This window comes from Hydra viridissima, unplaced genomic scaffold (genome assembly GCF_058129835.1).
Source record: "Hydra viridissima isolate aposymbiotic clone 2 unplaced genomic scaffold, HvirCarnegie_v1 scaffold_15, whole genome shotgun sequence".
Lineage (NCBI taxonomy): Eukaryota > Metazoa > Cnidaria > Hydrozoa > Anthoathecata > Hydridae > Hydra > Hydra viridissima.
The window spans coordinates 3,983,515-4,000,381 of record NW_028324314.1 but is presented as its reverse complement, the minus strand read 5'-3'; the positions used below and the strand labels follow the sequence as shown (position 1 = coordinate 4,000,381).

The 16,867-nt window shown below is 28.7% G+C and overlaps 2 protein-coding genes and 1 long non-coding RNA gene across 8 annotated transcripts in view; all 3 read left to right on the top strand.

Moving 5' to 3' along the window:
* Positions 1-10,037, top strand: part of LOC145193515 (E3 ubiquitin-protein ligase RNF216-like) — a 30,045-nt gene extending 20,008 nt beyond the window's left edge. For all 6 annotated transcript variants that reach the window (XM_090072684.1, XM_090072683.1, XM_090072688.1 and 3 more), the window contains 10 exons: positions 1,175-1,274; positions 2,149-2,227; positions 2,429-2,526; positions 3,994-4,075; positions 4,204-4,254; positions 4,416-4,464; positions 7,033-7,073; positions 7,170-7,239; positions 7,855-8,093; positions 9,643-10,037. In XM_090072684.1, the coding sequence (XP_089928810.1) occupies positions 1,175-1,274; positions 2,149-2,227; positions 2,429-2,526; positions 3,994-4,075; positions 4,204-4,254; positions 4,416-4,464; positions 7,033-7,073; positions 7,170-7,239; positions 7,855-8,090 (806 nt within the window). In that variant the 3' untranslated portion in view covers positions 8,091-8,093; positions 9,643-10,037. The remainder of the gene's footprint in view (positions 1-1,174; positions 1,275-2,148; positions 2,228-2,428; positions 2,527-3,993; positions 4,076-4,203; positions 4,255-4,415; positions 4,465-7,032; positions 7,074-7,169; positions 7,240-7,854; positions 8,094-9,642) is intronic.
* A 979-nt stretch (positions 10,038-11,016) lies between these two features.
* LOC145192904 (SPRY domain-containing SOCS box protein 3-like) lies at positions 11,017-13,768 on the top strand. The gene is made up of 3 exons (XM_090072514.1): positions 11,017-11,275; positions 12,453-12,673; positions 13,244-13,768. The coding sequence occupies exons 1-3, from the start codon at positions 11,017-11,019 to the stop codon at positions 13,766-13,768; spliced, it is 1,005 nt and encodes a 334-aa protein (XP_089928640.1).
* A 60-nt stretch (positions 13,769-13,828) lies between these two features.
* LOC149878246 (uncharacterized) lies at positions 13,829-14,132 on the top strand. The gene is made up of 2 exons (XR_016447551.1): positions 13,829-13,950; positions 13,990-14,132. It is a non-coding gene; the product is annotated as an uncharacterized LOC149878246 (long non-coding RNA).
* The last annotated feature ends 2,735 nt before the right edge of the window (positions 14,133-16,867 follow it).

Here is a 16,867-nt window from a genome sequence, read left to right as displayed (position 1 = left end):
TTTACTTAAATTGGTTTACATGTCTTTGATTGGCAATCCAAGCATAGATTTATTCTAATTTTATCTCAAATATAACTCTGATTCAAAGTTGCAAATCTTTCAATTAAGCTTGTGGCACAAGCATCCTGTGCCATAAGGTTTTTTAATTTTTAAGTATCAGAATATACCTTGTATTCAAAAAAGGCCAATTGTAAAAATTGTACTAAAAATTATTTCAAAGTAACAAAGCCCACTAAGAAATGTTTCCCTGTGAAGGGTAAAAAAGCTAAAAATTATTATTAGCTCATCTGAAAATGGATGTAAAGCTGGTAGAAAAAATTTATGCAAATTATGCAACAGAAGCGATCACTATGACAACATTGCTTTGTTGTCAAGATGGAACTTAAAAAATTGTTCTCTTTTTGTGAAAGAGGACTTGGATGTGATATGCAAGTAAAATAAGATGCAGATGAGAAGTTTTTGAAAATCCATATTTTTCTTTAAATCATTTTAACAAATACTTTAAACAATTGGCTTGAGATTTCTGTTGCAATTATTTAAGCCACAATTTTTTCCCATTTCTTTAAGAGATTTCTTTTCTGACCTCAAGCTGCTAGTAATAAGAAAATGAGCAGCAGCAACCAGCTTTCCATCCACTTTTTAATCCCTAAGACATTTAGGTTTTTTTTATCTGCTGCAATTTTTTCAGAATGTTTCCCTTTCCATTTTTAAGATTGCATTGAGGGTTTTTTTTTTTCTCACATCAAAAAGCTAAATCTTAAAAAATAAAATCAAAAGTAAAAATTTTGATGTGAGGTTTTTGGGATTGAAATTTGTAAATAGTTGGCATCTGAATAAAAATGTGTTACACAGTTGGCAACTGTATAAAAATGTGTTACATAGTTGGCAACTATTTACAAATTTCAATCCCAATGATAGTTTGGCTATAATTAATTTTGTGTTTTTAAATTTTGTTTTTTCTTGAAAAAGTGGATATGGTATTAAAATTCCTTAAGTTTTTTTTATTTTTAACAAAAAAAAAAAAAAGGACAAAACAGAAAAACAAAAAAAAAAAAACAAAAAAAAAAACTTAAAAAGTATAAGCACAAAAAAATGTTTCAATTGTAAGATTTGAAACTCAGTTATCCAGCTGATTCAGGATGAATGCATGAAAGCCTGTTTTTTGGTTTGTCAGGCCAGCTTCAAAAAGTTCTCAGTGAAAAAGAGCTGGAGAAATACCATGAGCGAGTTCAAGAAGAAGATATAAAGCTTGCTAACTTGGATAATTTGGTGAGGTAAGTCCTTTTTAAAAACAACTTCATGTAAAATACAATTGAACTATGTGGTTGCTAGAATTATGAACTTAGTTCTTAGTTTGCTTGAATTTAATCTAGACTGGAATAAATAATCTAGGCAGGAATAAATAAAAGAGCATTTGCTGCAATCTGATGAAAGTTTTATCCAATCTGATCTCCTGAACAACTTTTCTATTAAATTGCCAATTTTTTCTGTTAAAATATTATGTGCTAAATCAAAGAAATTCTTATAATGTAAATTGTCTTGTTTTATTGATTAATTATTTGTGATTATTTATGTAGTATAAGTTTGGTTTTTTCTAATACATTAATTTTACACTGCAAGCAAAAATAAATAAATAAATAATATATATATATATATATATATATATATATATATATATATATATATATATATATATATATATATATATATATATATATATATATATATATATATATATATATATATATATATATATATATATATTAGCTATAATAGCAATAATAGCTAAAAAATTTAAATTTTTTCATAAATGTTGTTCATGGATCAGCAAGTCGATAATACACCTTGAATCCAATTTATCAATTAAATTTAATTTGATTAAAAGATTAAATTTTTATTTAAGTCTAAATATATAATATGTAATTTTGATAAAGTATAAAATGGATAATAAAAGTATAATAAATGATGCATAATAATAATATTAAAAAAATTTGTAAAAATAATGCAAAAAAATAATACATAAGGATGAATAATAAATAAAATATAGCAATTGTTTAATAAATAATATGATTATAATGAATAGAAAAACCAACTTATTGTTTAATGTTATAAAGTTTTCACTTTTATTTCGGATGTTTAATTTTACAGATGCCCTGGATGTGATTTTGCAGCTGAAATGCCTGAAGGAGACAAAGTGTTTAGATGTCAGAATGAGGCTTGCATGAAAGTGAGAAACTTATTTTAGTGCTAATTCTTTTATCTTTTATTTTCAATTGAAGTTCTTAAAATGTAGAATTATTAGTTTATAGGACATCTTAAAGATTTTTTTTTTTTTTTTGCCATTTATTTTCATATAAAAGTTATAATAATAGTTCTTTTAATACAATGATTTGTTAGTGCTAATTGTAATCAGTTGTTGTTCTAATAGGAAACATGCCGCCACTGTAAAGTTGAATGGGAAGATCATTTTGGACTGCCATGTGCAGAAGTTGAAAACAAATCTGAGACCTCATTGCGTAAATCTTAGTAAGATTTTTAATACAGGGTGCAGCAGCAATTCACAGACTAATTTTTGACTAGGTTTTTTGATGTAAATAAAGAATTTCTGAATTTTTTATTTTGTTGGCTAATTTGTTCGATTTGAATAAAAGTGTGAATAAAAAAAAAATTTATTTAAAAGTTTTACAAAGGAAGCCAAAAGAACTGAAGTTTTAAATTTGATTCAAATGGGTAATGCAAATGGCCTGCAAGTAAAGTGATTTAAATTTCTCTAGTATCTAAAGCTACATTTTACAAAGTGAAAAAATATGACAGTGCTGAAAGAGCCCAAATGCCCTTTGCAGTCAACTAAATAAGTTGATAAAAAGTTAACTAAAAAGCTCAAAAATCATGTTGAAAAGAATCCCCACAATGTCCATCAAAAAGGCAGCAAAGCTGTTCAATCTTAATGATTGGACAGTCAGAAGAACTCTAAAAGCACTTGAAAAAGTCAGTGTGGCCTGACCTTGTGTGACAACTTTTGACAGAAAGGTAAAAAATTTCATATTAAAGTGAAAAAAGAAGCAAAACTGAATAAGCAAAAATTCTATGCTTTGTCAACAGTCAAAAATTTTTTTAAAATGGAATACTTTTTAATGTTGGCTGTATGATTAATAGGCAAAATGATAGATTCATTGTGCAGAAGGGTGACCTGCGTGTTACACGAAGCACCCTCAGTCCATCATGATGCTAGGAATCATCACTTCTAATTGAGAGAAATGTCCAACAATCTACATCAAAGAGAAATAAAAAATTACCCCTGATGTGTATATCAGTCTACTACACCATTATGTGGTGCTTGGCTGAATAAGGCTTTCCCAGAAGGAAATTATATCTTTCAACAGGACAATACACCTTATCATGGATCCAGGAAAACTCATCAATATCTTCAGAACAATATGGCTAATTTCTGGCCAAAGACATCTGGCCCCTCCAGACCTGACCTAAAACCCCTTGATTACAGTGTGTGAAGTGTTGTTGAGAATAAACAAGAAAACAATTTATCTTCAACTTTTCTTATGTTAATATTCCATGAACGTAATTGTTTTGCGATTTAAAAATTTATTTAGAAAAATATTCTAAAAAGTTTGCAAATTTCCGCTGCACCCTCTCTGCTGCATATGATAATAAATTGCTCATTTATAAAGATCAGGTCTTTAATAAGATTCATGTTTAGGTTTAAAATTTTTATTGTTTTTTTTTTAAGTAAATATGTTGTTTGCTTGTTCTATTTCTTTAACTGTGATAAATAAAATTTGTGAATAGTTTTGGTATATAATGATAAAGTATTATAATATTAAATTGAATCTTAACTGGAAGCTGATGTCCCTTTTAAAGCATCCAAAATCATTATTCTGCTACTTAAATTTGTCAGGAACTTTGTCAGATAAAAACATTTTCCTAGGAAAAGGAAAATATCAATTTAATTCAAAATAAAACTTGTGGTTTTTATAGCGAAGAGAAAATGACTCAAGCTAAAGTTCGCAAATGCTGGAAATGTGAAACGATATTTTTGAAGACCGATGGATGCAATAAGGTACTTCATTGCTGAACTATTGAGGAATCATTAAAAGAGTTATTTTTATTGTAAAAGTTGTTTGATGAAAATTAAATTGTATGTAATTGTATGTAATTGAATTTTAAGTTGTATGTAATTTGTTTAAGATGACATGCAGATGTGGGTCAACCATGTGCTACATATGCAGGGAGTCAAAGGTTTGTTTTTTTTACTTCTTTTTTTTTCTTTCTTTTTGTACATATAATTTACTTTTGCATATTAAAAGCATAATTTTTAAATTAATGGAATTGGAAAAAACTTAGAGTTTTGCAGATGTATTTTAAACTTAAAAAATTTCACTAGAAAAGTTTCTTTATAGATTAATTATGAGCACTTTTGCCAGCATCCAAGGAATCCAGGTCAAAATTGTGAGTTTATCTCTATATTGTTTTAACATTTTTTTTTCATTTTGTTTTTAAAAAGTCAAAACTTTTATTAGTAATGTATATTTTTTAATGATTTTAAAATTGTTTATAAAACTGATCTGCTTGTGTGTAGAACTTTTGTAAGGTCAAATAAATTTTTTGCTTATTGCATAAGTACAAGGTAGATCAGAGTGTGCTCCTATGTGAAAGAATGTAACTTGCTATCAGCAAATTACCAAAAAAGACATTTTATATGAGTACTGTGCACTTATGTAAAAACGTGTTACTTGCTAAAAAACAATGCGTTTAGAACAATAGTGTAATTAATTTAACCAAATGACTTAACATATAATTTATCGTATTCCACTATAATAACCATTGTGTAAAAGCAGATTTAAAAACATCTTTCAAACTGACTCTAATACTCTTTTTAATAATAAATAGAATAAAACTGTGCTGGTCACACTTCAGATTAAATTCAATCACTTTTTTTGTTGTTTAAATTTTCAATATTTTTTTTTTATTAACAAAGAAAATTCATGTGCAACAATTTGATTCTTTTTTATTGAAAGTTTTAAAAGTTTAAATCTTAAACTTTTAAACAAAAATTTAAGTTTTGGTCCTCAAAATACTGTGGCACACTACAGCACCAAAATTGACATAGTACTGTTTTTTTTTGTTTGTTTGTTTTGATAACCATTAATAGATATGCAGTGTCAAAAACATGTAGAGTTTCAATAGGACTTAGAATAAATTTTATGCTATTTTTAGCTTCTAGTTTTTCAAAAATATTGCTTATAATTTTGCCTTGATTTCCCAAACTCTTATTAATACAAAAAAGTTTTGCTTAATACTAAAATAATTCATGCACTGGTAATAATATGTAAGCTCTATAGATGTTCTAAATGAAACTTGACTAAGTGTCTTCCAGTCATTTATAATGTCTGGAATCCCAGATTCTTGTCTCAATAACACAATGATAAAAGTTGCATAAACTTTTAAGTTAACAAAAAAAAAAAAAAAAAAAAATCAAATTTTAAAAAATGAATTTATTTTAACAGAAGGTTAAAATTGGATGTTGTTTTCACAATAAATTAATAGTGAAAAAAATTTTCTTTTAAATTATAATTTACATTTTAGCACACAAAAAAATTCATCACAGTTTTTTAGAAGACATATTTTTTTGCAGGGTCAGTGACCACACAATACATCACATACTAATATATCTTCATGAAAACCTTTTCTGCATTTCTTGCATTTAATCACTTTTAAATGCTTTGGTTGCTTATCATTATAATCATCTTCATTAAATGCTAGACACAATATATGGAGAGTGAGCTGAAAGGCATATTAAATCAATGTTATCTTGACAAATCTAAAGTTAATGTTTTAATTATAATAAATGGTTTAGTTAACCCCAACAATAATACATCTGTCTTTTTAAAATATTTCATTTATACTGTTACTTCTGAGAAAAACAAAACATTACTAGAATTGAAATTCTGTTCTGCATAATAGCATTAATTGTTTTCTCTCTTCAAATTTTATTATTCAAGAAAAAACAAAAAATAAAAGTATTTTTTACTTCTTCTTAGTAAAAAGAAAATTCTGGCTCTATTTTTTTTTTTTTTCTTAAACTTTTGGTTAAATCTTTAGTCTACGTTTTTGAAGTGTGACCTAAAATACATCAAGACCCATTTAACACAGATCTTGTCTTATATTTTTAAAAATTTACTAGATTTTTTTTCATCTCAGAAAGGTGACAAAAAATAAATATTTACAGGGAGATTTACTTTTCAAAAAAAAGAATATTTAGCCAGAAATTGGTAAATTTATCAAAATAAAGCTATAAAATTCAAAATAGTCTTAAACACAACTTGTATATAGCTTTCTATGGACAACCAAACATAAATGCCACTAGTAAACAGCTTTCTTTCAAAAACTTTTAAAGATGGTTAATGACTTATGGTTTTACTAAAGAAAATTTAAAAAGTGTTCTTAGTTTGTTGTTTGGAGGTATGAGAAGGAGGTTGTAAAGGTAATTTTTTTTATTATAAAAAATGAAAAGCAAATAAGTATGACATTTTTTAAACTTGTGTAAATTTTTTGACATCAATTAATTTTTATTTGTGCTCAAGTTTGTTTTTCAGGTTAAGTAACTTGATTAGAGTAAAACTTGCCTACAGAAGCCTTTTTATGAAACAATACAAGAATGCAAAACACTCAAAAGAAAAAATTGTTAGTTTTCACTAAAATGCATAATAAACTTAAAGAGTATGACTGTTTTACGTTTTAAGACTTTTTTGGGAATTCATTTTTTGAAATTCATTTGTAATTGAATTTCAAAAAATAAATTTCCAAAAGTTTTGTTTTGTCTTAGATTTTATTATTTTTACTGAGATGTTAGAGTTTATAGTGAGATTCCGCTGAAATGTTTGGTTATTAAAATGATTTTATTGGAAAGTTCCATTTATGAGAATTCATAGATCTCATCAAGATGTTAAATTTTATTGAGTTGTTTCTTTTCTGAGATTTCAATTTTTTTTTTACTTTTAAGTAATTTATTTTTAGGTGCACACTGCAAGAAATGTAGCTTATGGACAGATCCAGCAGTGAGTCGCTGATGGAATCAGTTTACTGATAAATTATTTTTGATCAGTTTTAATTCTAAAATTTTGCAATAAACTTAATTTTGTAAATTTCTTAAGGAAGATGATGATCGCGAAATTGCTGCAATAAAACAAGAAGCTGAAAAAGAACGCATGAAACTAACTGGAGGTAACTACTAAATTAATCAATTTTAAAATTGTTTTTGTTAATTTCTTATTAAAAAAGGATTTTATTTTCATTATTACTTTCAAATGCACCAATAGATACAGAGCAATTTTTGGTTTCTTCCATCGAACACTGCAGCCACTTAGAGAAAATTATGCGATATTTTTGTACAAAAAAACTTCTGTAGAACTGACTTGTCAAAAACACTCAAATAAATAAATAAGTGATTACAAATTTAGTGCTATTTAATACAAATTTAGTGCTTTTTAATACAAATCTAGAGCTTTTTGACGGATTTTACTCTTTCTTTTTTTAAAAAATTGATGACTTCCAAAATTTTTTTCCTCTTTTTTTAAAGATGAGGGTTGGGATGGAGGGGAGGGGTAGGGGGTAGGGGAGGGGGAGTAGAGATGAGATGAGATAGGGTGTAAAACTTGTTTTTAATAAATATTTTCCTCTTAATTTAAAGATGAGAGGTGGGAGGAGGGGAGGGGGAGATAAGTGAAATGAGATGAGGTGTAAAACTTGTTTTGAATAAAATATAAATCTGGTATGTTACATTTTATTTACATGTTACTTATATATTATTTATATGTTATTGTGTTACTTTTATGAAAGGTAACGCGCATGCTTCAAAAATTACAGTCGGGCCCTCCTTTGAAGTAAAAAATGTTCCAACTGTAATTAATCAAATCCCTCAAGTACAGCATAATATTCCTGTCAACATAAACAATGACCAGTATCTAATAAATAACCTTCTACAACACCGCCACAATCAATATTACCTCAATCACCATCACCGCTACCGTAGACGGCGTCATGCAAACCCTCTGAACAATCAAGTTTTACCTTAAATAGTAAGTAGATTTTTTAAAATGTGGAAATTTTTTTCCACTTATAGAATCTTACATATGATTAAAAAATAATATGTAACCATGAGTACGGCGCATGGAAATAGTTTCATGAAAATCTGGTCATGAAATCTGAGGTTTTTTTTTTTTTTTTTTTTTTTTTTTTGTATATTCAAATAAAAAAAAGAAAGAAAAAATATATATAACAACGTTGTTCATAAAAACTAATGCAGTAAACCTTTTCAAAATTACTTCAGGCTTTAGAAAGAACTTCAACGATTCTATAAAACAAGAGTTTTTAGCGAGTTTAAAGATTTTCACAATAAATAGACCTACAGGTATGCAAGCTCTGGAAACTTGGCAATATTTATAGTTTAGCATGGCCATAAATCCGTTAGAATTAATGAAGATTAATCTGCTAGAATTCATTTGAGTTCTTCAAATATAAAACTCACGCTTTTTTTTTTTTTATCAAAAATTCTGAAGACACTTTAAGATCAACACGCTTTAGCATTGGAAACACTAGCGTTCTAAATTTATTATATCCTGAAAACTGTCGTGCTCAAAATGTAATGTCCTTGCAGAAAATTGAAGTATGCATCAACAATAGTTAAGTTTATTTGTTGACCAAAAATGTCTGTATCTGCGTCTGTATTCAAAGTTTGTTGCATATCTGTGGAGGTCACCCTGATAATTCCTTGAATTTTTTAAAAAGTTGTCAATAAAAAATTTTGTCTTTTATTTTTTATTTTTTTGGCTGCCAGTCGATAAAAGATAGATAACATTTGAAAGTATTTTTGCGACAGTTCAGAAGTCAAACAGTTCAGAAGATAGTATCAGAAGGCTGATCGTTTGAAACTGCGTTTTATTTACATTGTACTGTTTTTGATCTTGTTAAGTTCTGAATAATTTCGCGCGGAGTAGTTAATTATGCGTACTCCGATTTGTTTGCAAAACTCTAAAACATTGAGAAAATTTTCAAACATGATTAAAAAAATTGAAACGTGATCAGACTTTCATTCAGTAATTGATTATTACTAACACAGACGGATCATGAACGTCTTTTCTTTCTTATAATTTAAAAAATATCAGAATACTCAATGACTCAATGATCATTTACCAAAAAAATCATTGACTTTACAAATATCTAGACATAAAATTGCGGTTTAATGTGAAAAATGCTTTCTCATTTTTTCTCACACTTGAAACTATCTAATTAACGAATTTTGAAAACTTGCGCACGTCACATTCTGAAACGTCAAAAATTATCGTTAACAAAGTAAAAAAAAAGTGTTGGTACAGAGACGTCCGTCAAACTTCACTTGTGGAAAAAAAAATGTATATAAAGTTAACCGAGAAGCTAAAAAAGCATAAAAAATTAAAAAAACAAAAAAACTCCACTATTTCCATCAGAAAGGCTGCTAAAGCCTTTAAAGAACCTTTCTTGTTTTTTACTATTTATTTCTTTATCCTTATTATTTTTATTTATTCTCTATATTAGACCTAAAAATATACCTATTTCACAATAAAATCGAGTTAATTTTTGCTGATTTAGATGAAAGCGATAAGATGCTGCATGTTGAAAGACTGATATACCCCCATTAACTTACGAAGGTCAGCAAGACAAGAGAGATCACAACTAATAAAAACTTTTATTATGATCTTATGAACTTTCTCATCTTTAAATGCGTAAATCTTAGACTCTTTGTTTCTTTTAAAAATGCTATAATCGGCGCGAGTGTATGCGTGTGTAAATACAGCCGATTATAAAAATGTACATATTTTCTCTTTTTCCCTGATCATTTTATATTCTGAGATTTATATGCAGTATATGTTTTAGTAAAGCTTTGTTACCATATTTTTAATAATTTTAGCTTCCACTACCTGTAACTCTTTCTGGTTGCGATGTGTGATTATGTTTATTATTCAAGAAATTCTTATTTATTAGAATTTTAAAATTTTGTTTATCTCGATGACTAAACCTTTTTGGACTTAGTCTGACTAAACCTTTTTTGAGTTTTTTCTTTAAAAAAAGGTTTGAAGTGTAACAACCAAACCACAAAATATTCAATGAAAAACTGAATGGGCTAATGAAGAATTTCTCCAGAATGAAATATATAGCTGCTTGATAGCATCTGCTATTATTTCATTCATCTCGTATAGCGACTTGTAAATTTTTTATAGTTGCAAATAGAACTTACTTGTTCAGACATTGTCGCTATTTAAAACTTACTTGAAAGTTTTAGAATTTTTAAATAAGCAAGTCAATAACATGCAGTTGGCCAATAACACAGAACAACTCCACAAAAAGTTTTCATTTTAGGAGAATTAAAAAAATTGCATAGTATAAAACCGCGACTACTTTTTTTATAAGCAAAAAATCTTTTTTTTTTTTTTAATCAACTTTAAGCTGAAATTCGGTACATATATACTAAAACATTTCATTCTTTTCATGATGTGGTTTTTATTTAGCTGGGATCGTATTTATGCTCCAAATCTAAGTAGCACTTTTGGTTTAATCCACAATTCGTAATTTTTTTTTATACGTTAATTTTGATTGAGGGCAAACGATTGTGAGTCATCAAAACTCACTTTTAATATTTCATCTTAATTCTATGTTGATCATTAATTTTGAAAACACGTATTTGAAAAAACGCTGTTTTGCCGCATTTAAAAAAATATTTTGGTATACTGGCTAACCTTGCATTAAAAAACAGGTACAAATGCTATAAAACAATACTAAGAAAACGGCTTGTAAACAGTGAAAGTTCGGTTGAAAACGAACATCTTATGTATGATATTCGCAAAATATATGCGGAGTGCAAAAGGTGAAATTTCCTTGAGAAATGAAATTTAAAAGTTAATAAAAACTGATACGGGGATCAAACGCATATTGCGTGAATAATTTGCACAAATTTCTACTCTTGAAATGTCTGGCAATGGGGATATACCCAACCGAAAGATTTCAAACAGGCGTGGTTTTATACGGGAAGAACAAGATGCACGAAATGTCGATCATGACCGTAGTAACCGTAACCATAGACAGTTGTTAGCAGATATTTTTGCTCAAGGTAGAAGACATTTTCAGAGCAGAAGAAGAAGTCAAGAAATAGAAGAAGTAAATAAACCTACAGGAACCTTCGGAAATGACGATGATGATGAGGATGAGGATGAGTTTAATGAAGAAGGTTAGTTTTCATCTTTCTTTGTAAAAATCATTTGTTAAAAAATTTAAAGCTTTAAAAAAAGTTTAAGATGAAGAGGAGTTTATGGAAATCGCTTTGACAAAGCGACTTCTTCCATTTCTTTTTTTAAAAATTGCAACAAGTAAACGATTAACTTCGTAAACGCGATCGTTATAGAGCTGAGTAATGAGTATCTGTGCTCTCAAAAATTGATATTTTAGTCTGACCTTTGAATTATGATATGAATATTGTATTTATCAGAATTATGATCGTATTTTGACAAGAAAAATTCAATGATTTCTTTATTATTATTTGAAGTTATGAAAAACACTTTTCTTTTTTTCCTTTTGATGGGAAGGTTATCATTTTAGTTTCTTATGAAAGGATTATGGAGCCTTAAAAGTATATCAAAGGTTTTCACACATTTCCGTTAGAAAAAGATGACTTAAAGTAAATGTCGAAAAATTCCCAATTTCTATACGTTATATATCTGAGAATGACAAATTACGATAGAATAACTTGATGACGTTTTTTTTTTTATAAACATAAAGCATAAATTATAAATTTTCCGTTTGAAGATGCGTAATTATTATTCTATCGAATTCTTATCCGTTTTAAGATAAAAATAACTGAAAGATTCTTTTTTTTTTTTTTTTTTTTTTTATCTTAAATTAATTTCTAAGTTATTTTTATTTTAAAACCTTTTAATAAATATTTTGGCATATTAAACTTAAGTTTTCTAAAATTGTTAAATTTAAATATACAAAATTTTATTGCATTCATTTATTTAAGACGCTATTATATAATATATAGTTTGTTTATAGTGCCGTGCTTAGAGCCCCTTAATTCCCGGAGGTTGGGAAGAAGGGGAGTGGGTATTTACAAGGAAGAAGTGCTTTTTAAAAAATTATTTTATGTAAAAAAGCTTTTTTTTACAAATTCGTTATTTATAGTCGAATTACTTTGGCGTTTTAAAGTGTCAAGCCAAAAGTATACCATTCAGAAAGGAAGGGAGGAAAGAGTAAGGGGGTTGGACCAGTTTTATCATAAGGCATATCATTCTTGGAAGGGGCAATATCTTAAAGCTGGCTCTGCACTGTCTGTATTAACAATTAATGTCTCTATCTGTTTCAATGGGTTTCTGTGGCATTTAGGTATGTTTAAATTTTTCACAAATTAGACTTCAGCTGGGTCTGGGAAGAAGAAAACAAGTCAAGCGACGTAGTTCTTCAAAACAACAACTCGGAAGTTTATTTTCATCCTGACTACAGCTGCGGGACGGCTGCCGTTCGTGGTAAAAGACAACTTCGTGAAGGAGAAGAACACTACTGGGAAGTTAAATTATCAAGCGCAGTTTACGGAACCGATATGGTACGTATAACAACTGTTGATATAAAAAAAGTTAGTATTAAAAATTAAGGGAGGATTGAGAAGAAAGATTGCAAAACATAAATCAATCTGATTTTGTTAGATTTTTGATTTTGTTTGTTAAATTGGTGCAAGTTGTTTGAAAAAACTTGATCCCTTATTTTAGCTTTGAATAAGTCTGTTGTTATGTAGCTACACAAAAAGAAATAAAGATGATATGATGTTATAAAGATGTTTGCAGGTTACAGTTTCAAACTTAGGAGAAAGATGCAGAGATACAACAGCCGCACCAGGTTTTTGACACAAGCTCAAAGAAGAGGTTTCAAATAATTGAAAAAAAACTTAAAAGAAGATGGCACATTTGTTTACGTTGAGAAGCGAAGTGCGGAATTTGATCACTCGTATCTAGAATTAATTCTAATTCAATTCAAACATCGTTTTGCCATAAAAAATATTTATTTAATAAAAATTAAAATTTTTTTTTTGGCAATTTTTTATCTCTATGAATTTTCCCTTCGTTAAACATCAATTTGAATGTTTTCAAGAAAAATTTAAATTTTTTAAGAGCTTCAATAATTAAAATAGATTTCAATTTAATTTTAGATGATTGGCATAGGTTCTGAAGGAATGGATTTAAACAAATACAAATCGCAATTTTGCAGCATTATTGGAAAAGAATCAAACAGTTGGGGTATAAGTTATTTTGGAACGCTGCATCACAACGGAAAAACCCGTGAATTTACAAAAAAATTTGAAAGGGGATCAGTTATCGGATGCCATCTTGACTTGTGGAAAGGAACTTTATCTTTTTATAAAAATGGGGAACCATTAGGCATTGCTTTTGATGGGCTTTTAGGTAAAAACTTATATCCAATGATATCCTCTACTGCTGCTCGTACTCGAATGAAACTTATATGCAGTTACAAGACTAACTTTTCGTTGCAGTATTTGTGTTGTAAGGAAGTCAGTAAAAATATATCTTCTTCGCCTGAAGCATTAGTTGATTTACCACTCCCAAATGGATTAAAGCGATATTTAGGTATGAAAATGGACTGGGTGTTTAGACTAAACAAACCTCCCTCAACCACTTTAGGAATGGGACCAAGTAGGAAAAGAGTACGAAGGTAAATATCATCCTAAAAGAATTGTTAGTATATATGATGTTGGGACCTTAACTGACAAATCTGAGAGAAAACTGTTGTCATCATCACGTTTATACATGTGAAACCTGATCAACAAACCTTGACTAACAAATCAACGCAGAGAACGAGGTTCACATTACACGCAGAAAAATATAATGTTAGAACGAGGTTCACATTACACGCAGAAAAATATAATGTTAGAACGAGGTTTACACGCAGAAGTTTTTTTTTGCTTTTTTTGTTTTTTGTTGAACATACCTTAACAGACTATCCTTTGAAACGAACAAGACAATTCACGCATGCGTACAAACCATAATGTAAAATAAATCTGCACAAGTAAAAAAAAAAAAGCAAATTTTTTTACATTAAAAAATTGGTTTATGGATTTTCCCTCTGGATCTTTAAACAACCATAGGCTTTTTTGTAAGCGTCAATATTTTTGAATATATATATTTTATAAGCAAATGTTTATTCGTAATAAAACAGGGGTTTCATCTTATGACTTTTACGTAAACCTTGTTAAAAAAACAGAGTTTTATAAATTTATTGCCAGTGTTTGCGTGTGTTCATGTGTTAGCATATGCGTGCGCTTAAATTAAGTCTGACTTGAAATGACAGCAATTCAAGAAATAGTACTCTACAAAGTAAACTGGTAACTAGTAATGTGACCAATTTTTGCAAACGACACAAACGGAAAAACATGACTGCTTTCAATAATCAAAACTCTTTGTTTGTGATGTCATTTGTGATGTCATTTTTTGATGTCATTTGTGATGGTATGAGGCAAGTAAAATGAATTTTATTTTTTTTTTTGTTCCTTAACTAAAACTATTGCTGAATAATTCTTGGTGACAATTTAATTTTCAATAGTAATTACGATGATAAAGTTAGTTTTTGTTAAAACTCTCACTAATAATATTTAGAAAAGGGGAAAGGAACGACGAACGAAGATCTTTAATGAATGAGCTTATGCAAAAAGTGCAACTTGATAATCGTTAATTTATCGAGCTTAACGACATAACGTTTACGTCAGTGGCAAAAACTCATTACTTTTCTCCGTTGAAGTGCGAGTCGAATGTCTTCATAACGAAGATTACGTTAAAAATTATCGATATTTTTTATTACTTTTTATGTTCAAGTCAAAGCATTATGGGGTCACCTCCGCTTTAGGCAACGCGTTTAATTCTAATTCGTGGTATAAAAGAAACAAAACTCAGTAAAAACTTATTTCGTTTCTTAAATTAGATACACGGAATAGTAATCCATGGACACACGTGGATTAATCAAACAGCTGAGCCAATTGTTAAAGATTGGTCTTTTTTTAATATTGTTAACATCACTACTATTCATATTATTAATATCAATTTTATGTTTTGTTTTTTAATTCGAAGCTTTATAAAACTTGATTAAATATATTTGTATACATTTTTTAAACTTTTTTATAAAACCAAATATGAAACGAGACCGATGTAATAAAGTGAAATCATTTTGAATCTTTGTGATACGTTGTGATCATTTTGAATGTATGATACGTTGAGGTTTCCGTGTAACCTTCAAGATACTCGACTAATCTAAACAGCCTGTCCCTAACCTACTTGTAAACAGCCTGTCCCTAACCTACTTGTAAACAGCCTGTCCCTAACCTACTTGTAAACAGCCTGTCCCTAACCTACTTGTAAACAGCCTGTCCCTAACCTACTTGTAAATTTACTGATTGTGTAAACAAAAAATGAAAATTTTTAATTTTCTTTTTGAACTTTTTTTTCTTTTCAAAATTGTCCACTAAATAATATTTTTTCAAGAATGAAATTAAAGATGAAGAAAAAGTTTTACAGTTACGGAAAAAAGTATCCGGACAAACTATTTTTGAAAATATCCGGACAAACTATTTTTAGGCATAATTCTGTATTAAATGAAGGAAACCTCATACTTTTATATATACTTTTGTAGCTCTCAACAAACTCTATCTAATTGTACCATCAAACATTTACTACACTAGGTAGATGTCTCTTTTGGTAAGAAAAACTAAAATGACTGTAGAAAAAAGTATCCGGACAAAAAATTTTTTTTTCTTTTTCGTAATTTATTTCTTTAATATTTAGTCCATCCTCCTTTATTAGTTAATACTTTGTCAATTCTTTTAGGCATCGACTCAACCAGACCCTTACCCCTCGTTGTATCTATAGAATTCCAGTATTTTCTGAGTGCTTCCTCGATATCGTCTTTTTTCGTCAATATGAGCTTACGGTTTTCTATAGGATTCAAGTCTGGACTTTGTGCTGATCTAACCGCTCGATAACTTTGCTTTGGAGCCAGGCTTTGGTATTTTTTGCCGTATGTTTTGAATTACCATCTTGTTGGAATAAGAATTCTCCATCGAATAACTCTCGAGCAGATGGTAGAACATGACTTCAAAATCTTTCCTAGCAACTTCTGTCAATTCTTTACTTTTCACCATGGTAAAGGTTGTCAATGGATTATAAATGTTACAGAAATAGATATTATGATTTTTATCATTTTTACTTATATCATCCTAAGCTACTAGAATACTTATAAGATCTTATAGTATCCTAAGCTACTAGGATACTTACAAGATTTTATATCATGATCATTTTTGAAAATCTTGACCAAAAATTAGCAGAGAGTAACTGTCCGGATACATTTTTCCACAGTCATTCTAGTTTTTCTTACCAAAAGAGACATCTACCTAGTGTAGTAAATTTACTACGTTAATGTTTGATAGTACACTTAGATAGAGCTTGTCGAGAGCTACAAAAGTATATGTAACAGTATGAGGCTTTTTTCCGTAACTGTACAAAATGCAGCAACCGTGAGCTGCGATTACAGATTCAATCCCAGGCCCCAAAATTTTGAATACACAACCGAGTTTCAGACAGCCAAGTTTACACAGCTCTTCCAGCCATATCTTAGGGTTATGTGGTTTTAAAATAAAAAATGTCAAAATTTTAATCAAACCCATACATTTCAACTTGATATTCCTTTCATCATACTAATAATCCCCTCCTCACCAGTCTCCTCTGAAAAATTAAATTCCGAGTTTATTACTTTTTGAAAGCTATTTTAA